At 40.7% G+C, this 22,518-nt stretch overlaps 1 protein-coding gene across 1 annotated transcript in view; it reads left to right on the top strand.

Annotated features, from left to right (window-relative positions):
- The first annotated feature begins 7,133 nt into the window (after positions 1–7,133).
- The window catches only part of CPE (carboxypeptidase E), a 53,733-nt gene continuing 38,348 nt past the window's right edge, over positions 7,134–22,518 (top strand). Inside the window, exon 1 of the mRNA XM_005517607.2 lies at positions 7,134–7,419. Coding sequence (XP_005517664.1) covers positions 7,134–7,419 — 286 coding nt within the window. The remainder of the gene's footprint in view (positions 7,420–22,518) is intronic.

Here is a 22,518-nt window from a genome sequence, read left to right as displayed (position 1 = left end):
TTACACTTTTCACATGCTTTTAAACACAAAGCTGTGATAAAACCATATAGGGTCTTGCTCTTCATCTCTTTAATGAAGAAGCATTATTTGTTAGGATGTGCCATCTGTTAAATTACTTACAGAGGCAGCAGGAAGAAATGGAAATGGAGAACATGTACATTCTGCTGTTTTTTGTTTTGAAGGACTTGGATAATCACTGCTCAATGTAGCAACATCTTTTGGGATGAGTGCGTTCTCAAGTTACAGCTTGATCACAAGCTAGAATCTTAAAGTCTACTACTTGAGTTACACTAGTCACAGAAGCAGTAGTCTAATATTTTTGAATCTACTACTAGTATTTGTCTGTGAACAGTGAAGTACTTGAGAAGGACTTAAACCCTTTATAAGATCTTCCACTTTGTACATCATGTCAGCTGCTCTTCAGACTTCAAATACCACTTCATCTACTCGACAAGTCCCTTAGAGGACTTCACAGTCTTCTGCTTACTTAAGACCACACCTGAATTTTAGTTCTGCTTCACATGCAATCTGGTATAACTGTCAAAACAGACAATCCAGTGAAAGTGCAGATGAGATCAGGCTTCTAACAAAAAGTAAGGTGTTAATGACATGCAGAATGACTCAAATATTACTTGAGATGTGGAAGTAGTTCAGATTCCTCTTCTGTACGTGTTTTGTAGAAGCTTTTACTTCTTTATCTGTATCCCTGTTGAAATTCAGTATTTTTCCCCTCCCCTCTAAAAAGAAGTAAAAAAATATATTTGACTGTGGCAGGTAAACAGAAGTTGAAATCCCTGTACTCAGTTTGTAGCAGGGACTGCTGCTTAAGCCTTCCTGAATCAATATGCACTGCCCACCTGAACTCCCCATGGTGGGAGCAACCTCTTTAATCAGATTTCAGAGATGGCCATTATCCTCTGCTTTGTCAACTCCCACTCCCATCCTGCAGCTGCAGCTATACTTTGCTTTATTTGACTGAAGCATTAGCCTAAAAATACAAGCTTTCAGAGCCTTAGCTTTTCCCTGTGAACATTATTCATTTGTTCTCAGCCTGCTGGATTATGCCTCTGCTCACACTGCTGCAAAATTATGCACAACTGCGAGCCACTTGCTTAAATATTCCAGTAAATGTATTTGTAAAAGCTTGGTGACTCCTCAGCTATTGGAAAGGTGAAGCAGAGTGCTAAAAACATGATGGGATTGACTTACAAAGTTGTAATGTATATTCCATTCTTCAAGAAGTTTAAAAGTAACGCAATTTTAACATACTATCATTTGGGGAAGTGTGCATGGGGTTTTTTGGACCTCTTTAAAATAGTTGAATCCATGTTTTTCTGACACCCATTGCTATTTTAGTTTTTTGGGTTATTTTATATACATCCTTATTGTACAGTGTGAGCACATCATTGCTTTTGATCCTCTTTCTTTAACAAATCCATAGAGAATTTTGCAAGCTGTGCTTTATAAATTCATTTTTTGAGGGAAGAAATGTGCCTACTGGACCTCTCAGCACAGGAACTTGCATTTGAAAGCCACAGGCTTGTTCAGGACTTAGATGGACCTGCATTTTACTACCACCCCACTGCTTTTTCAAATGTAGGACCCTGTATTTATCGCTGAGTGTGATGCTGGTGAGTTAATGACCTACCTCATTACTTTGTGTCTTTGATGCAAATGAAGAATTATGTTAGGAAATTCCATTTTATAGATTTTAGGCCTTTATTAAGTAAGACAACTGATTTCTGCCCCCATATTTGGTATATGTATTGAGACTATAGAATATGTACAGATCTGAAAACAAAGAGGTTTTTGTGTAATAGTAAAAAATATGGTTTAACAGTTTTGGGTCTTCACAATGAACAACAAAACCTTACACAATCAGTTGTCCTTTATCTTCCTCAACAAGGAGACAGATTTAACTCCTAAACATGGTAGGACGGGAATAAGTGGGGGAGGAACACTTTTCAGTACATTAGCTCTTCCTGAAAGTCCAATTTAGTTTAATTAAAGCTCATCTGTGGGAAATAACAGTTTGTAGTGTCCCTTAGGATATGACAATAATTAAGTCCTATGTAAGCCATGAATTAATTTCTTGGAGTTAATGTCAAAAAACCCCATGGAAACTTGAAAGGTGTTATAAACTAACAATTAGGATTGCAAAATAATCAACTGCTTTTGGCAGCTGATGTGAAATACAAAATAAAGTGGTTTATTTTACACTACAGTGCAGCGCAAATATTAATATTGATTGATATTATAAGATTATATGACTTTATTTCTTTTCCTCTCAGAGTTATGCTGCATGTTTTATGATTTTTTTTTTTTAAACTGTGATATGTTTCTAGATTTTTAATGTTAATTTTTGTGGAAAAATTATGTTACTAAAACTTTCATTATGGCTACTGATAGTTATTGCTAACCACAGTGTCTGGTTAATTGCCTCCAGATTTTCTCCCAATTATGTCTGCGTGTCTTGCTTTGGCAGCTGCACCCCTCTGGCACGCCTCATTCATTGAGACCTGTAACTGGCAGATCCAGGGAGAAGGCAACTTTGTGTCATTAGTTCTTGCTATAATTTTCTGCCTGTGAAGGTAGTAAACACAGTAGTCAAATCACTTTTCAATGTATTTTTCACCAGCTCACCAGATTGTATCGTCCTCCAGGGTAAAGCATCCCTTGTGTTTCTCAAATCACTTCTGTGGCTTGTCTCTGAATTTTCAGTCTTGTTTCAGCTGTAGATATCAGAACTGTGTGTCCAGGTTACTCTCTCTAGGACCACCTTATGATATAATCACATACTCCCACCTAATCGTTATCCTTCTAAGCATTGCACTAGAAAATACAGTCATTAGTATCACCATCTTTAGTGATCTCTCAATTCTTCTGGCAATGCTGCTTGCCAGACTGTCATCTGTGTTTTACATTTCTTGCTCTTAAGTGTAATTCACAATTTGCTGCTCTGACATATTTAAACGTGCTTGACTTACCAAGTAAATCACATTCCCAAGCTGCTATATCCTTATTATTCACCATTCTTTGTCATACACACATTTTAATCAGTTATGATTCACATTTATGTAATCACTGAATAAATTAACCCCTGGACTTGAAATGCCAGTCCCTATGGAAGACCAGAAGAATGATCCTCTAAGATCATGATTCACCACTTTTAAAAAGCCCTATCAGCCAGATTTTTGAACCTTCACAATGATCCTGCATGGCAGTTTCTCTGTGTGAGTACTTGGCACCATAGCCAGGCTGTAACATCTCTCAGAAACAGCATTCCAGTCCAATATCCAGGACTTAGCATCACCCCAGGAGCAGTAGCTACTCCTGCAAGCTTGAACAAGAGGCAGCAGTAAGTCATTGCCATTTGTGTAAGTGCAAATGTTAAATACATTCTGTATGAAATAAGTTGCAGTCTATAATAGAGTAGTGAGGCACAATTGTTACATCTATGGGATGGTCACCACCCAACAAGAGAACAGTTCTAAATACCTGATAGGGTTGGGTTTCAGTAACGTGTGTGAGTCATTTAATAGCTGAAGGCAATGAAAGATTTGGTCTTGCAGTAAACAGTTTGGAAGGTGGGTGGGTTTTTTCCCTCTCTCTTTCTGTATCCTGCATAAGTGACTTGTCTGTATTTTTATTATTAAATTTTTTGTTGGTAGTGGTATTTCTTTTGCCCTGCCTTACATTAATCACCTTCTCAAGGTAAAGCCTTAACTTCCTATATCTCAACCCAGTTCTGCAAGTCTATCCAAGAAATAGAGCCACTGAGTTGTGCAAGACATTTTGAAGGTTGGTAATAGATGCTTCTGTCTTGAAGACACAGCTTCACGTGACCACAGCTGTCAGGTATAGTGTATGGGAATATAATCAGCACTCTGGTAAGTTTTGTAAAATCCTCTTACAGTTACCTCTATCTCTTTGCCTGGTTTGTCAACTCTGAGATCAACTATTCTCTCTTTTAAATTGATTGGAGTTGTTTTATTCCAAGCATTAAAACTTCTTTCAAATATAAGCTAGAGAAGTTTTGTGCTTCCATGGTGTATGCATTATCAGTAGTTTGTTATTAATAATGTTAATTAATTAGTTAGTTAATTAATACTCAATATTTGCTCTTCATCATAGAAAGTTTTTAGGATTTCTGATGTTCCATATATACTTCAGTTTTTTGTAATGGACATAGATTTAGGGTTATCTTTCTGAATAATAAAATAGTTGCCTTTTTGTCTTGTCACACAAATAAAACACATGCAAAGACTTAAGTCTTGTAAGCAAAATTCTGTGAGTGTGACTTTATTTTGGAAAATATATTTATATGCTTCCTGGTGAATACTGATTTGCTGAAAAAGATTCAGGCAAGTCAAAAGTATTAAAAAAAATTGAATTGGCAAATTCTGTTTGGCCAAAGGAATGAAGTAATCTATAAATATATATGAATGTTATATGTATTTTTTGTGTACATGTAGATTTGTCTATAAATAAGAACTTTTGGGAATGTTAATGAATGTTTTTTTGTAATTACCAGGTTATTTAGGCTGTGTCTGTTGGCAAAATAGAACTTTCTATTTGCTGCATTGTATTCAGATATAAGAGACAGGTAAAGAAGATTTAAAATCTGCTGATCAGTAGGTTTCCTGCAGCACTTATGTTTTATTCACTGCTCTCATTGTTATCATCAGCTTACGAGGCCATGCCCAGGTGCTTGGTTATGCTTATAGGCTGGGAATGCCCTTGGGGTTGGAGCATTCCTCTGAGACTAAGGCAAGTGCCAAAACTTTTTCCATATTACAAGGAAATTTGGCCTTTGAAGATAATCATCCCTGAACTATGGAAAATAGGAGGAAGGATTAGATACAAAGGAAGACGTGAATTTATTCCTCCTACTCGGCTCTGCATATGCTCCTATGCTGTCTGAGAATTTAAACATAGATTTTTAATCCCTTATTAAAAATAAATTAGTATGTGTGAGCTCAAATATTTGATAGTATATAAACCACCCTGCTTTACATAAGATATGCATGTGTCTTTATAAGTACACATTAAGTTTTTTATGAGTGGGGGTGAATAAGTACGAAAACAGAAGTAAATCCATTCAGATCTAGGTGTGAGACTACATTTATGTAGTGGAATAATAATTCACTGCTTGAGGAGATGAAAATAAATAGATGGTGTCCCAGCTTATTTGTATCTTTTAGTGATGTATTTTGGTCAATTAAATTAGAAGAAAAGCCAATGAGAGTTGCTACAAAGAACAAAAGGGAACCTTTTTGGATCAGAAAGTTCTCCCAGAAAATGATAATGTAATCAACATCAGCAGATTAGTTTGTTTTGTATACTGAGTGCGAGGAAAAGTGACGAAGAAAACCAGGAATATTTAGGCTGTGATGAGTGTAGTCAATACTGCTAAAGAACATGAATCTTTTGAATATTAGGTCAGCTAGAGTTACTTGCAATTCCATTTGAAGCGGTGAGAAGGCTGCGCAGGTTGCATATAGCTCTAAAGCGGTGTGATGTCATAAATATTTTTAATGTAGTCCAATTAATGCTATTAGGAAGGGGAGAAGTCAGAAAGAGAGCTTTTTTGTGATCCTAATCTCAAACAGTGATCCTGGTCAGAGAAAACACCATAGCAAGGAGTCTCTCTACATCCAAGTCTTGCAAAACACTTCACTCTAATTAGTGTTGTGATAACCTCAGAGCTAATGAGACATGCTATGACAGGCATCTCCAAAAGTTTTGTAGCAGTAAGAATCAAGAGTTGAAGGCTCCAAAAAGTTCACTGAAGGTGCCTTTCCATGTGCTTGTAAACCTGGAATTAAACTGGGCAGGGCAGCTTCTGAACCCATCTGGCTTTGAAAGATGGTAAGAACTGGAAGGACAGAACTTTGGTTCTTGCTATGAAGAAACACATCACATAATTCAGGACTGACATTTAGGGCCCTGGAGGGTAACGAGTATAGGTAAATAGAGACAGATATTCAAATATTTATATATAGTAGTTGTACATTCAGGTCTGTGTTTCAGATGCTGGATCACTTTCTGAGCTGGTACATCACCAAGGTCAGTGAAAATGTTCTCCTAGAAGAACATTATGTCCATCACCACCTTATTTGAAGTAGACACTCACAATTTAGGAAAATACCCATAATGTCACCAAAGACTATTAAAAATCTTCCCAAAAATTGATTCAGTATTAATTGGTGGTAGAAAGAGGTTTTATACAGGTTCACCCTTTTAAATTAGAAGATCAGAATAAGCATGCATTAAATTATTGAAGACAAAATGCTGTTTGTAGAAGGATGAATTGGACGTGTACTTTTCAAAGTTTTGAACCTCTCCATTTTTTTCCAGCAAGTCTTTCTGTCCTTAAAAAAAATAGGAAGCAAAAAAAACCACCCAAAACCCCCAAAGCCCGAATCAACAGCCTGATATGTCAATCTTTAGCATTTAGCCTTTTGCTTTTAGAATTTGTCCTTTACAGGCTGTTTCAACGTAATCTAAACAGCTATGCCTATGAAGACAAGTCGAAAAGAATACGGCTTCAGAAGTCCTGTAGTATCTGCTGTCTAGAAGGAACTGATTTATTAATATATGGTGAATGGTTCTTCACAGGAGCATTTGCTTTGAATAGACTGGGGCGTGCTCTCTAAGTACTGTCAGTATCAGAAACTGAGCCTTGCTTTATCCTTTCTGCGATGCAGCAAAGACGGCTTACAAATGTGGAGCAAAGCGACCTTACAGATGACAGTTTATAGTTTTCCCTGTCAATCAAGTGCATCTGTGTTGCCCTGCAATAGCACTGAATCATTCATGGAGCACTCTGTTACTTTACGTTTGTGGCAGTGGGTTAACCCTCTGGGACCGCATAAAATGATGAGGCGGTGCGGAAAACGCGCACCCGGATTCTCGCAGCGTTTTTTTCGCAGCTGCTTGATGACAACAGCTTGAGCGGCTTTCGCCCGCACCGTGCGGCCGCGGCGCCCGCCCTCCGCGGGAGCGCTCACTTCGCGGATCGGGGCGGAGCGGCAGCTCCTGCCCCGCCCCGCCGCCCCCCGGCTCCCTCCCGCTCCCTCCCGCTCCCTGCTTCCCTCCCTCCGGCGCTGGCGGAGCAGCAGGCGGGCGGGATGGCGGCGCGGGTGCGGGTGCTGCTGCTGGCGCTGTGCGCGGTGCTCGCTGCCGGCCGGGCCGCGGCAGAGCCGGCGGCGGGGGCCGCCAGCCGGCGACGGCGGCTCAGCTCCGAGGAGGGCATCTCCTTCGAGTACCACCGCTACGCCGAGCTGCGGGAGGCGCTGGTGGCCGTGTGGCTGCAGTGCCCCGCCATCAGCAGGATCTACACGGTGGGGCGCAGCGCCGAGGGCCGGGAGCTGCTGGTCATCGAGATCTCGGACCGGCCCGGCGAGCACGAGCCCGGTAAGGGGGGACGCTGCCCGCGGCCCGCGCTGCCCGCACCTGTGCGCAGGTAACGGCGGCGGGCGCTGTCCCCGGAGCGCTCGCTGCGGCACCGGCACCGGCATTGGCACCGGCACCGGCTGGCAGCGATCGCCCGCGGCCGGCGCCGAGCGGCTTTGTGCCGCTGCCGGTGGGTTTAGCGCCCGTTGCAGCAAGAAACGCCTGGATTCCCCATAAAATGTCCGGAGCGGGTTCTGCCGGCAGGGCGGGCGCTGGCCGCCCTTCCCCGCACGAACCGCAGCGCTCGGGGCGCGGCGTGAGGCAGGAGCGTGCCCGTGGGAGCGGCGTGTCACGGCCAGGCTGTCCCCGGGGATGTGTCAGCCACCGCTGCGGGAGCCCGGGTGCCTCGGGATACGTGGCTGCGTGTACTCAGAGTTTGGGACATCTTTATCAAAGGGAATGTGGTTGATGCCGGGCACTTGTATTACACCTACGATAGTGTGTCTGTTTCATTGTTTCCGCTTTTAGAATCGATAGTGTCGCTAATGGCTGTGTGTGAAAGGGCTTATCCTTTATGAGAAAGCTGCTCGGTACCTTTGGCCCAGCCATCCGCCTCCTGCAGTCATGTCCTCACGTTTCCCCCACTGGGTTACAGCACAGGTCTGGAAGTCCGTGACTTTTAGGTGGAGGTGTGGCTTCTGTGGCTCTCCGGGGATTTGGCCAATACAATTAGTGCTTAATATTCTGCTTTATGACCTGAATATAACCTTGCTTTGTATCCTCAAGAGACTAAATGTTGGGGCTAGAGATAGAACTCGGAGGTTATAGGATACTGGACATAAGGCAGATGTAAGAGGAAGGCAGGGTAGGAAAGCATTTTATTGGAATGAAAAATGTAGGGAATGCAGTGAAATTTGAAAAATTTCTTTGTGGTGTGTTGCCATCTTGATAAGAGGGGGTGAGGATCCCAAAGCTAAGGATGACTATTGCTGCTGTGTAATTTGCACACTAGAATGATAACAGTTATTACTGGGATTTTGCGTTGCTGCCAGGGAATAGTCGCTGTCTCTCGTTTATGTGGCTGTTGTGCCAAGCCAGCTGAAAGGGGCAAAACGAGCAGCATGCTGTGCAGTCTGAGATGGGGCTATGCCTCTTCCTGGAAACACACTGCTCTTGGTGTCAGTGGTGTGAGAAAGGGTTTGTCACCGAGCCCAAGCTAAAGGGAATCCAGCAGTATATGAATAACAAACTGCAAAAAAGAAAAATTCCTATGGATTGCATCCACATACAAGCTATAGACGGTGTCAAACATTTCCTGGAACATGCTGGGTCCCTTACTAATGGAGCCCTATAGACAAAAATGCCACATGTTGCAATGTCCAAATCACGTGTCAGGGAATGTGATGAGTCCTGGTAATCTTTAGTGGTCGATGCTGAAAATGCTGGTTTTTGAAGGGGATTAACCAGGGTTTGAAACAGAGCAAATTCATTGTTTTATTTCAATCCACACTTTCATTCTGTGAGGTTCTGAACATTTCTCAAAAAGTGGAGAGCTACGCCTCCCTGCAGTGGTGCATGGGAGAAACTGGGGATCTTTTTTGGGAAGGGCAGCAGGACAGACTTCATACATAGTTACCCTTGCACTCCTTAGAAAGAGTTGTAAAAGCATTGATACCACCCCTGCTTCCTTATTAGAGAGCCTAAGCACATATATATTTTGCCAATAGTTGCATTAGAGGTGTTTTCTTCTTAAAAATGTGCCCTTTCTTCTACTGCGTAGTAAAAGGTAGCACTGTTCATTTTCCTATGCAAGCTTTTTTAAGCTGTGCAGTAAAAGAAGTGGAGCCTTGTACCAGCCATGGCAGGAAATGTGAGACTGATTCTGTTCATACCTGGAGGGGGAACTCTGCTCACTGTGAGCATCCATGCTTGATTCCCAGGGCAACAACCAGAATGAGGATATTTTGTTTGGTAAAGATTGCAGGATCAGAAACTGATATATCTTCATATATTATTGTTAAAAAATTATAGAATCAAGGACGCATTTATATACATACATATAGTTACTTTTCATTTTTCCCAGACAGCCAAAACGTTGTAAGTTCTGAACATTATCTATTCCTGCAAGATATCCTAAGTGTCACAGGATTTATTTTTAAATACAGGGAGGTACGAACAAAATATATGCTGTGGTTCATAGATTTCTAGTCTATAGAGAGCTCAAGCTTCTAGAAGGCTGTTGAGTACACAGGGATGATACCTGAATCATCTAGTGAACAGCTGTGAAACAAAAAAAATGTTTGTGTTCACTTAGTGAGCAAGTTGATAACAAAATAGATCAGGAAAGTGTCAGCAGAGCATCAGTAAAGACTCTTTGTACTGGGTAAAGAGGCTTTCTACTGAGTAAATCAAATACTGCATATACATGCAACCACTGCATAATCACACGTATTGCATGCCTGTGTAGCCTTCTGTGAATGCATTTGATCATATGCAAGCACACAAATCAACTGCAATTTTTGAGTATCAGCTATTTTTGGAAATTTTGTAATATATGTGCAATGTTTGAAAAAATTGCTTGAGAGAAATAGGAAGCTTCAGAAATGTGCTTTAGACCTCCAAGGCAACCGAAAAAAATCTTCAGTGAATGAAAAAACTGGAACAAATCATAAAGGCCTTGTTTTTTCCTGGGGTAAATACTCATTAGGAGGATTTTCTTAAAGTCCTGATACTGCAGTGGAAGTCAGAATGACTTTACATTTTACATTTATGAGCCAGTCTGGTTTCTCGCATAATCATACCAAGTGTCTTTTCGCAAATCTTGGAAACCCAAATTAGTCACTTGGGTGCTGTGAGCTGATCCTTCACTGAGCTCTTCCTTGGGATATGATAAATGCCAGAAGCGTGAGATTGCCTGAGGTTTCTGATGCTACATTAAATGCTTAGAGAATGTGCTGCCTTTCTGCAAACTTGAACATCACACCACCTTCAACTGCACTTCGTGCCAAACAGCGTTTGGGCTAACATTTGTAGTTTTGTGCATTTTATGGTGTTTTTTTTGTTTCTTGTGGTTTTTTTTTAGATGTTTCTTTGGGTGTTTATTGTGGCAACAATTTCTTTAGGCTGGTACTGCACTTACATGGGAGATCAGAACCTGAAATCACTGATGGAAAAGAAGCCCTTGAATAAGGAAAAGTAGAACCTGGAGATGAAGGCATTTGAACTTTATCAAGTTTTATACCAAGGCAGAAAACATCACTTTGAATCACTGAGGACAAGGCAGTGAAGGCGGAGGAAGCCTGGAATGAGACTGTGTCAGTGGTTACGTGTAGAAGGTGTTGCACGCATATAGACTGGAAGCAATCAAAATGTTTTGGAGTAGCTTTGATTACATGAGAAAATAAACAGTTTTGTCCCTGTGCTCACCAAAACTTGGCAAAGTTGACAGAAGATGGTGGACAGCAAGGTCAGGTAAAATAAGGAGAAAGAAGTAGTGGGAAGTTGATGGTCTACCAGGGGAAAACAGGGCATTTGATGGTAAAGCACTGATTTATTCTTTTTTTTTCTGGGACGAACTAAGCAATACTTCGCCTTAGTTCACGTGCAGGAGAAACTGACTACTCCTGAGAGAGGAAATAGGCTCTTGCTGTGGATGTTTGATGTTCTGTTGAACAGAATGTTAATGATTTTATTGTTCATCCTTTTCCCCACAAACATCTTTAAAAATATTTCAAATAGAAGGAAATGGTTAATTTGTAGTTGAGGGAGACAACTGATTCTCTAGAAAATTACATAGTTTGCAGTTTCAAACAACAAAGTGACATGAAATGGTAAGGCAGGAGCACACTCTTTGTGAATTGAGCAGTGCAGCTGTCACATTTGCAGGGCCCTGTGGGTGTGACTTCAGTCAATTTTATGAGCTGCAGCTCAGCTACAATAATCCTTGGACCCATCACTTTATCAAAAGCTCCACTTGGCAGGGTGAGGAAATGAGTTGGGTAGGTCACTGCTGGCACAGAGCCTAAATAAGCTTCTTGGCTTCCCAAATTGCAGCTCCTGTACTAACCCTCCAAAGCCCCCAGATGTGAGGCTCTCAGTTTCTCGCACCCCAGTCATGCAGTGCTAGAACCATTTCCTGCAAAAAAATAGAGGGTGACTAAGAGAGAAGTGAAAATCACAGCTCTGTATTGATGAATGGAGAAACCCAAGAACTCTCTGCTAATACAAACAGGTTTTTATGTTGTCAGTGAAGTGCTCCTGTATTCAGCTGTGGCAGCAGCCATGCGAGCTGGTACTTTCAGTGGTAAGAAGTTGCAATAAGTAAAGCTGATGAATTTATAGGGAGAAAAATTGTTTCTCATAATATTGTCACTGTTGCACAAAACCCATTAAAAAATATCTCTTGATTTATTGTAGTCTAAATGACTCCACAGCCATTTAAGAGAACCATGAGCAAGTGCTGCTCTTTTGCAAAAGAAGAAGAACAAGCAAACGTGTAGGAGGCTGCTGCAGTGCCAGCCCAGCATGGGCAGGAAACAGCTGTGCTGCTGTAGGTGGCAGCCTGAGTGGGGAGACCACTGGGTGTCACCTGTGGGTCTTATGGGCTGCCCTGCTCCAGGTGAGTGGGTGCAGTGCTGGGGTTGGTGGCAGGGTGTTGTATCACTGGTGATGCCAGAAAGCACACAGCTCGTCTCTTGGTTATGGTGATGTCATCAGATACAGCTGTTCTAACCTCTTTATCTACAGTGAATTACACTTGATTTTCAAATTTTTTTCCTTGCGCTTCAAATCTGCACATAAAAATCTTACGAGCTCTTTGATTGGACCTGTTGATCTTTCCCATATTTGCAAATCATTAATAAAAATTGCATACAGCAAGAGCTTGTTTTAATTAAATCTAGATATTAGAGAGCAAGCCTAATTCGTGTGCTCAAGGTTTAAGCAAACCCTGTTTTTTATCAAGGGCCACTTATGCAGTGTTCCCTTTTTGAGGGGAGATGTTGAAGGGTAGGGGGCTGGTTGCTGGTAAATGTGTGTGCACTTTGTTCATCCTCATCCGGGTGCACCACATAAAGGTAGGGACCATAAATAGGTCGGTGTCAGCACAAGACTTTGTATCAGGAATACAGGAGATGCTGTGCTGACCGTGGTGTGCTTTCACCCTTTCTGTCAGCTGTGGTTTAGCTGCTTTCCTGGCTTAGGTTTGCAATCCTCTTTACAGCTGAGCCGCTGTCTGAGCACCTGCAGCACTAGAGGAGAGGGAAGAGGGCAGCTGCTGGTGTCTCTGTAGGCATGGATAGAAAATGCAGAGTAAAACATGGTTGAACTTACTCCTCATTTAGCCTTCTGCATTTGGAATTTTTCTTTCCTTTGTGCCTCAGGGAACAGATTTTCTTTCAGAGCTTGTGAGGATGTTCTGGCTTTCTCATCAAACACTGTCAGGGATACGCTACTGACTCGCCTGCTGGGAGTGCAGATCTGGGGCGGGCTGTACCTCCTGCATTCTACAGAAGGCCGAGAAGCTGTAATTACCTTCCCAGCAAAATCCCTTATGGGATTTTGTGCTGGTTAGGGTATCCCCCTGAAGTCACCCAGCCAGGATTTGGCCTGGGGTAGTTTCTGGCAGGACTGTTTTAATGCTGCCTGCATTCAGAGCGGGATGTTCAGTGTGCTTCACAGACTGTGTAGGTTGTGCAGGTCTCGGAAGGGCTGTAGAGCAGCATGAAGCTGGCTGCATGTATGTGCTGCGTGAATTTTTCAGACTTTTAGATTTTTCTTCCTTAATTTTATCTTTCTTAGATAATATTTTCTTAATAGCTCTGATTTCATCCTATCTCAGTTCTCACGCTCAGCTAAAAATAGAGGTGTAGAATACGAAGTGAAAACCGTCTCACAGAGCGGGTGCAAATCAAGGAGAGGCAGACCCGTTTACAGATCACATTCGCAGCTGGTTGTTAATGCCATTCACGTTGCCATTGAAGTCAATGGAAATTCCCAGTGAGTGTGGCTTGGCAGCTGTGCTAGGCAGTCTGCAGTGCCCTCGCCAGACACGATGCTCTCACTCCAAATCGCTTCACTGACTGACGTGTTTAAAGACTTCCCTTTTTGTTAGAACATTTAAAGAAGGGTTAGTAGAGGCTGTGTGCTACCTGCAGAAACACACTGCCTCCCAGCTACTGCATCTCAGCAGTTTATCTTTTATTTACTGGGATAACAGAAATGGTAAACAACCTGGGGTAAAAAGGTGGTCTGTAATCATTAAGAATAAACATGACTCTACGGAAGGCAGTTGTTTTGCTTTTCAGGCTTAAAATGAGTCTGAGTATGCAGAATATTCAGGGTTTGTTGATCTGACCCTGACCGCTTTTGACAATCCCACTCCTTTTGAAAGAGTTGATTACTTTAATTTCCTTCAAAGAGAAGAGTTGTCATCACCTCCCACACCTTCGGAATGCCTTAAGAGTTCCCAAAGAAAACGGAAGGGGGGCCTGTTTTGTTGTTGTCTTGGCTTAAATTGATATTTTATTAGGGTCACAATAATTCAAACTCCAGAGATTTTGTGGGAAGTCTATAAAGCATAGGTGTTTCCGAAGATTTTGTGGCATGTATTGTTGAAGACAGTAAGTTGTAGTTGTGTGATTTACCAAAAGTGACCTCATTATTAAAATGTTTTATTTTTTTTTTTCAGGAGAAGCTTTATTACTCTGTAATTTAGTAATCAATATCTCAAGCCTTTAAATTACATGGAGGGTGAAAAGCACAAGAGAAGTCTTCTGATTTCAGAATAAACACAATTTTTTGGTTGTACCAGTGGAGTTGCTGCTAGACTCAGCTGATAATTTAGTATTAAAACATGTTTGGAGTTAGTTCTGTGTTCATTACATCTAATTTCTCTTTTCGAAGATGGGTTGTGATTTAGAAGCCTACATACTGGGCATGCATATTCATGCTGTAATCTCCCTTTTCCTGGTCAGCAGGAACACCTCTTGGCTAGGCTGCAGTGCCCTCTGAAAGTGCCTGTTTTCTCCACGGACTGCAAGAGGAACTAACATTGGGTAGGCTTCTGACTTAGGAAAGTGTGCAAGAGCTTATGATTATGATCTGGTGAATCCCAGCCTTCATGTATCATCATCTAATGTACCTCGTTGTGCTTTATATGTTGTCTTTGCAAAACGTACAGTTTATGAACCCTGTCTGAGCTATTTTCAGCAGATTAATTTATTTTGTTAAGTCCTCATACCTATTTTAATTCATGTTCCTCCTAAGGGAAAAAAAAAACCCAAAACCAAAACATTGTGTCACATCTTTTTTTGGTCTACATTTTCTTTTTAAACAAAAGTCTCATGCATGTATTACCATAGAGCCTTGCTGTTTTGTTTTCCTGGGTTGTTTTTTTTTTTCCCTCCAGTTGAATTGGGAATTAAACTTCAAAGAAGACTAGTAACTCAATTCTGTCAAAATTTTGTGGAATCAAAAAAAAGTGAAACCTACTGTATGTGCTTTAAAGCTTCTGGATAAGGTAATTGAAATGATTGCTATGGTTACAAGGAGCAGAGTAAAGGGTGTAAACTTCATTTTGGAGTAAGGTGCGCATCAAAAGCCAGCATTCAATGAATTCAGTGGGGATGGGATGTTACATATGAAGGTTATTTTCTAGTATGCTGGGGCTAAACAAAGAAGATATCAAGGGTCTATGTAGTAAAAAGACTGGAAAAAAAATTTCTTAACAGTAAAACTGACAGGCAGGTTTGATCTGCTGTGGGGCAGGAAATGGAGCTCTTTTTTTTGCCATACATCAGGCTGTATCATCTCAGGATAAGGGTGAAAGCTGGTGGTGTGCTGGCAGAGGGCTAGGAGCTCTGCAGAACAACAGAGCTGAAACTGAGCTAGTCCCAGCTTCACATGCTGGGGTTTTGGATTTTGGAACAAAAGTTCTGCCATACTGTGGAGAAACAACTGTATGTGTAGAGGGGCAATAGCTGGCCCTGGCAATGAAGGTGTTGCCTCTTGCTGCTTTCAGGGGCACTGCTGGGGAAAAAGGCACTGGACTAAAACTGAGGTTTTGGTCCATGGTGCCCTCCCCTATGAAACAGAGGTTTCCTGCAGAGTGCCAGTGCTCTGCAAACTGAATTGGCATTGGTCACATCTTCCTGTCACAGCAACAGGTACTTGTCAAAGGGCTGTGAGGTTTGGGCCAATATGAAGCCATATGTTAGAGATGTGTCTGTGTACCTACAATGGCCAGGTGAGAGAGAATCTTGAATCATAAACCTGTGGCTGGCAGTTCAAAGGCAGTAAACATTTGTTTTTAATTAATTTCCAAAGCGAGACATTTATAACTGCATAAGCTAGTAGCTGCTTCCTGGTAGTTGTTCACATTGAATTATGAGCAAAACCTCACATCCTTGTTTGCTTGCAAATCAAGCCCCATGGAGACAGCTATTTGCATAGAGCTGCACATGGCCGTGGAGTGTGAGCTGCCTGATTTATGATCAAAGATACTGTTCTGACTGCAGAGCCTGCCCAAAGCAAGAACAACCTGAATGTCATTTTGAGTACTTTTGCTTAGGTATGGATATGCCTTAAAGCCAAACGAAAAGTTCTTTGGTCAGGGGATACATCCGACTGGCCAATGTTTATTGAACTCTTCACTTGGCAAAGACACCCTTGCTAGTCTAATGATCTGGTAGGTGTCTAGAAAGGATGGCCCAGACATTTGTCATATTAGTTCTCCAAACAAAAGAGAAATCATACAGTACTTTGCACGTTTCAAAGGTTAAAACTTTCTGCATAGTTGTGGTTCCCATACCACCACATTAGAAATATCTGGATAATATGTATGTGAATTACCACATGCTTGTCTCCTGACATTTCTGGCTGCAAAATACTCATTTGAATTTTATTTTTGGGTCCCTCAAATTCAGCATCAGTGTCCTTCAGTTACACATTGTTGTCCTTCAGTGTTGTGAGTGGTGCATTCCTTGCACAATGATCATTCAAAATGAACCTTTTTTTCCTGTGCTAAACCGAGTATTTTGTGGTTTTGGCAGCATTTTGGCTTATTGCATAAAAACACAGTTCTAGAACTATGAGCAAAATTGGGGTGAGTCTAAGACATAAATAGACACTTTTACACTCCTGAAAAATGGTAGTTCAAAGGAAGCCTTGTGACTATGGTAAGCTGACTCTCCATGTCAGAGAGTTCATGACTCTGAAGTCAGAGCTTCACCTGGTAAGACTACCCCATGCTTAAATTTTTCCTCCCACCCAGCTGCTGAGTGTACACAAATCAAATTGAAGTCAGTGGGAGCTATTCATCTGAATTTCAGCAGGAGGCTTATAAATCCTGATAATAATGAATGCTAAATTTTTAAGCCAACTTGCATGTGTACCCTAAAAAAAAAAAGCCAAATGTGACTCTGATTTTGTAATAGCCTGCACTTGATGAATGATTGGTCCACGTTTATGCTGTTCTGGATGAAATGTCTTCCATCTCTTTGGTTACATCAGTACATAGAGGGGTGGAGAGGAAAGAAAGCTGTGGGGTTGGGATCTGGGTTTTCACATGCTTAAATTTTAAACATTAAGCACACACATGCTTAATATTTAAATAAATGAGAAGTTGTTTCATAGAGAGGAAAAGCTGTTTTGTGGTAAAGGATGGATGGCTGCTTTCCTGGCTCTGCTGGGAATTTTTTGGTTTTGGGTGAGAACACCCTCTTCCTGTGACTCAGGTTCTCCTCTCCATGCCCATGTTCTCAGCTTCTATGCTAGGTTTAGGTGTGGCTGTGCCAGGTACCTTCTGTACAGGTTCTTGAGAGATAGCATGAGGTTCAGCATTTGATCTGCCTTTAAGCAGCAGTTCCTACCTGCTTCCTGTTAGATTTTTCCTAGTTACAGTAGCCCCAGTATTTTTGTTGACTTAGCTATGCTAATGGACATAAGATGAGGGGCTGTCAAGAGTTTCTCTCCCTATTTGCCTGCAGCAGATACACAGTTTTTTGTTTTGTTTAAAAATCTGCCTTCACAGCAGATAAATATAAAGAAGGAACCAATTCCTTTTCTTCCAGTGCTGTTAAGGAGAGTCACAACAGAGGCATCAATATTTGTGAGGTTTCCACGTGTTGCAGTTAAGGGAATAAATCCATAGTCAAAATAAATATTGCTAACCTTCAGTGAAAATCTTTAGTGGAAAAGCCTATAAATAAACAGAAACAGAGGAGCATCTGTTCCTTGATACTCCATGAAGCAGCTGATAAAAATAAAATCTGTGTGATAACAGTAGCCAATACAGGATGAAAAAGTACCTGATAATGGAACACCTCCTGAATAGAGAAGTTTAGGAGCCAAGGAGCTCATCTGACTTGAAAATTGAAGAATTGTCTGAAATAGATGTTGCCATGGAGACAGATAGGATTAGCAGCCTGAGACTGATTTCATTGGTCTGCTGCTAGCACAAGTTTCTTGTTTGAGTAGCATTAATATGTTGTCTCACGCTGCTTTATATGCTGAGACCATCTGGCATTAGTGGTATTTAAAGGTGCAGTTCTGTTATGGAAGGAGTTGGCCAACATGGTTTGATTTATGTTAGTAAGACAAGCTACAAGAGTTACGGGGTCTTTGAAAAGCTGTCTTGTGCATAAAAATATTCTGAAAAATCACAGCTCGTACAGAGATGAAGTGGGGCTTTGGGGGCCAGCATGAGGAATTTCAGAAGTTTCCTTTATACTCAGTCAGCGCATATTTGAAATATTCTCTGCACAAAAACACTCTTTTGCATGTTTCTTCAGGTGTGAATGTGAAGGCAGCCACATTTTTTCAAAAATAAGCCTTTTCATTGCAAAGCTGCTTGGGAACTACAGCTCCACCAGCTTGAACCAACACAAGCTCATATTGTATATTAAGGAAAAGTATGTTATAACATTGCAGTGTTAAATGAAGAAATTAAGGTCTAACCAAACAGAGTCCCTTTAGGGGACTTCTTACTTCAGAGTCCATGATTTGAGGAAAAAAACATTTTCTTTTAGTTTGACTGTATACCTTCGAAAATGTATTTTTTTAAGGAAAGGATTTGATAAGAAAGAGAGACTAAGATAAACCTTATCTTTGATCTATTTATATCAGTGAGTCTTCATCTGCTTTCCTTAATACCACTCTGGAGTGGGAGTTATCTTCCAAAGGAGCTTATATGTAAGTGCTGACATGCCTCAGATGCTTATGAATTTTCACTATTTTGTTATTTGGTAATTATTACCATGATACTTAATTATTCTCAGGACTTTTTCCCCAGCCAGAGATGAATGGTTAAAGAGTGACCAGAATAAGAGCCAGAAAAATAAGAACCAGAAAATGTCTGAGTTTGAGTTCCAGTGTGGAGGTTTTTTGTAAGCTGGGCATGGTGAGGAAAGTGGCTAGAAGGAAAACTATCTGGAGGCTTCGTTCTCCTGTATGGACTTAAAACTGGATGGAATTTGAAGTTGACTCTTGATAATTATCCATAAGCTTGATAGGCATTTTTACATTCTCAGCTTACCGATGTTGTGAAACTACTGATGGAAAGCATTTCTGAGTGCTCTGCAGCAGTGCAACACTTGTCCTCAGGTATTGATGTGATTGATATTTCTTGGATATTGGTGCGAAGTGTAGACTACAGTAATAAAATGATGCAAGGGCATGGGATCTGTTCCACAAATCTTTAGATTTTAAGCCTTTACTCTGGAGCTCTGACTTTGGTGCCAAAACAAATTCTTCATAAAATTTTGCTTCAAGTGCAGGACCCAAGAAATACATAGCTGTGGATGTCCTCACTCCTTCAAATAGCTTTAGCATGATTATGTTTGATGCTTAATGTTTTTACAGCTTAGTTCTGTTTTAACAAAATGAATATAAGGCACAGGAAGAAAGCCAAAGAATCGTATTCCCAGCCTGCTCCGAACCCCAATTCCTAGTTTGTAAGTCAGTTTTCTCCCTGTTTTGTTTGCTTGTTTTTAAGGCTGTCATTCAGTTCTTTCTGAAACAAAGCTTGGGTGCAGTTTTGGGTGTCAGTTCACCTCAAGAGCCCCCTCATAGTGATGCAGATGTTGCTGCCACAGAGCTGTTCACTGCTGTTATCCCTGAGCAGTCTTCCAGCATTACCTTGTCATCTCTTGTAGCCTCCCATGCATCTTCCTACTCTCACAACACATCTAGGGTATGGCACGCAGTGTGCAGAAGTATTAAAATCAGCCTGAGAGGTGTGATGCTACCCCTGCATGATTGTGGGCCCTTTGGCCTAGATAAACCCACAAGTTAGTACTTCTTAAAGACCCTGTGGGGCCAGGAGGACCTTCTCCAAACATGGGGGAGGATCATGAGGGACTGGCCCTGAGGAGCTGGGTTGTAAACCACCTACACTGCTTGGTGGTGGAGCCTTCTGCATGCTTGTCACTTTTCAGTTTTATTATTTGTGCTTAAAATCTTCATTTCTGATGTTGGCCAGATGCTACTTAATTCCTTCACATTATTTCATTTGTTTCAGTTCCCCAGATACTGACATTTGACATAGCAGTATTTATAGTCTAGGAATGAACTTTTGTTTTTCTCCATTCCATTAATTTCCAGGGACAGAATGCTGCTTCCATTCTTGCTGCATTTCCATAGCATTTGAATGAGCTGCCTGCAGCTGATGAAGCTATTTACTGGTTATTTCATATTTTGTAGTATGAGAAAAGATGATAGACTAGAGAAATAGCAGCATCTGAAATAGCACCGGTTGTGCTACAGTTGTGCTACATAACATTCTGCTGAGTTGCAAAGTCTGGTGACTTGACTGAAATTGATATAGTTGCAACAAGGTTTTCTTGTCTGGAGTGTCCCAACACAATTCTTTAAATTTACTATTAATGTGAAATGGAATGAACGCAGATGAATGTATTGTAAGTTTTGTGATATATTTTACCAGTAACCCTGAAAACTAATGATATGGAAATGTGCTTTAGAAATGACCAGCCATAAGTAGCTAATGACACATTGTTCTTAAAGTACCACTGCATCTTTTTTTTCTTCCTTTCTTTTTGCTGTTATTTACCCTTTTATTTTTTTAGTCATTGCAATTGTCCTTTAAAAGCAGTCTCTCAAAATACAGCAAGGGTGAAATAGAGGAGAGGAAGCAGAAAAGACTAAAAAAGCATGGCTTTGCTACATGGCTTTTTCTTCCAGGAAATCAGATTCTGTAGACTTCCTGTTTTCTCCTGTCTTAAAGGCTTCATTATAGGGTGTATCAAGATTGTACTGTCTAGAAGGAAGCTGTAATTGTAATGTACAGCAAGAACATGGCACATTAGTCAGCAATCTGTTTATAACATTGTGGTTTAGAGCAGAAACCCTTTCTGTAGGAGATTCTCCAGCAGAATCTCTGGAAAATTGAAGCAGCTGTGTCTGTACATTAAAAAGGCCAGGGAGAAACCACAGATAGAGATCCTTCTCTGTTATTTATAGGTCCATCATTAAATGTCCCTTTCAAAGCTTTGAACAGAGATGGAAATCACATTCACGTTTAGATACATAAAAGGAATACTCAAATGATGACATCAGTGGTTCAGCAGATGGCGAGATGATTGCTGCAGTCCCTTATGAACTGGGATCGTCACTGCAGTTATTGTCCAAATGGAAACCTCTGAGCAAAAGAGCATGGGATTACAAGAGATAGTAAAGTGTACAGGGTCCAACCTAGTGTCTAAGAATGGAAACAAGCAAAAAAAATATTGTGATAATTTCATCATTAATGCTTTTACAAAAAGCAGGACTGTGGATCAAAGTCTTCCCTGCAATTGCTTTAGGTTAGACCTAGGTCCAATTCAGTTCAGACATCCTGCTTTTCTGTTACTTTCTCTTTGGTTACCCTTGTTACTCTTTGTTGTTTAAAAATACATTGACATTAATGCAGAATAATTTCTCTTTGTGTTTACTTGGCAAATTGGGTAGCCCTTGTTTAATTTTTGAAGCAGTTTATCAGACATGCATAAGTACATTTCAAGAAAAATGTGTCAAGAGTTGCTTCTTCCAGCTTTCCCATTAACTGGTTTGCAATGATGAATGCACATCTTCCAGGAAATCAGTCAAAATTAAATAGCATGAAAATCTATATGGGATTCAGTTCTGCATGCAGTGAAGTCAATTGAAGCTTTGCCAGTGAGATCAAGGGATACAGAGATTGATATATTACTTAAACTATTAAGTATTATGAAAGCAGGACTCAAGGGTGGGCTATATGTGACTTCATAAACCATTAATAATAATATAACTTACTGTAAATTAAAATAATGTGATTGTGTGTACATAGTCATGTGTCTGTGAACATTTTGTATCAGAAATCTTCCAAAGGCCCTCATAGAAGGGGAAAATCCAATCTCTCAACTATTGGCTGTAGAGAATCTGTTTCTTGAACTCTGTATCAGAAGCTTATCATTGTGGACGTGGAGGTGCACCCACCTGTGGGGTAATTGCTGAGCTGATCCTTAAAGCTTCTGCAATATTCAGTAAGAAAAAGTAAAATTAAAAGACCAGAAAGACTTAACTCTGTTCCTTATCTTAGATAGGACTCTGCATTAAAACTGGTAAACTTTCCAGCCCTTCATATTCATGCTGCAATTACCTTTTCATCAAGCAGTGGTATGACAGTCTGAAAAGAAACACAGCACCAATGTCTGTGAGATTTTTGAGAATTCTTCTGTCTGATAAATGAATAAATCCCAGATCATCTGAATACAATATGCAAATACAAATTAGCACACCATTATACCTGATCTCGTGTTGGAAGTTGTTTTGTATTGTTAAGTGTACACAGTAAAAGGTTGAATAGTGGATACAGTGAAGCCCATGCTTTTCCCATTTCTAGTCATACACAGACAATTGTGAACAGTGACATACACAATAAACTGGGACATTTTGCTTTTTACTGATGTTATTAGCAGAGCTTTAATGATCTTCAGCATGTGTAAGATTGATACTCTGATTTTCTTTCCTGTTTGCTTGGCTATCCCTGGTAGCAATTAAAATTTCAGACTACTTCAAAGACAAGTCTTTTTGCTAAGCTCTTGGGGAGATCAAAAACCCCCCAACAACTGAAAACCAAACACCAAA

The sequence above is a fragment of the Pseudopodoces humilis genome, chromosome 6 (genome assembly GCF_049639895.1).
Source record: "Pseudopodoces humilis isolate 2021_Gansu_Grassland_sample_001 chromosome 6, ASM4963989v1, whole genome shotgun sequence".
Lineage (NCBI taxonomy): Eukaryota > Metazoa > Chordata > Aves > Passeriformes > Paridae > Pseudopodoces > Pseudopodoces humilis.
Note: the sequence above shows the minus strand (reverse complement) of the source record. Positions and strands in the feature narration are given on the sequence as shown.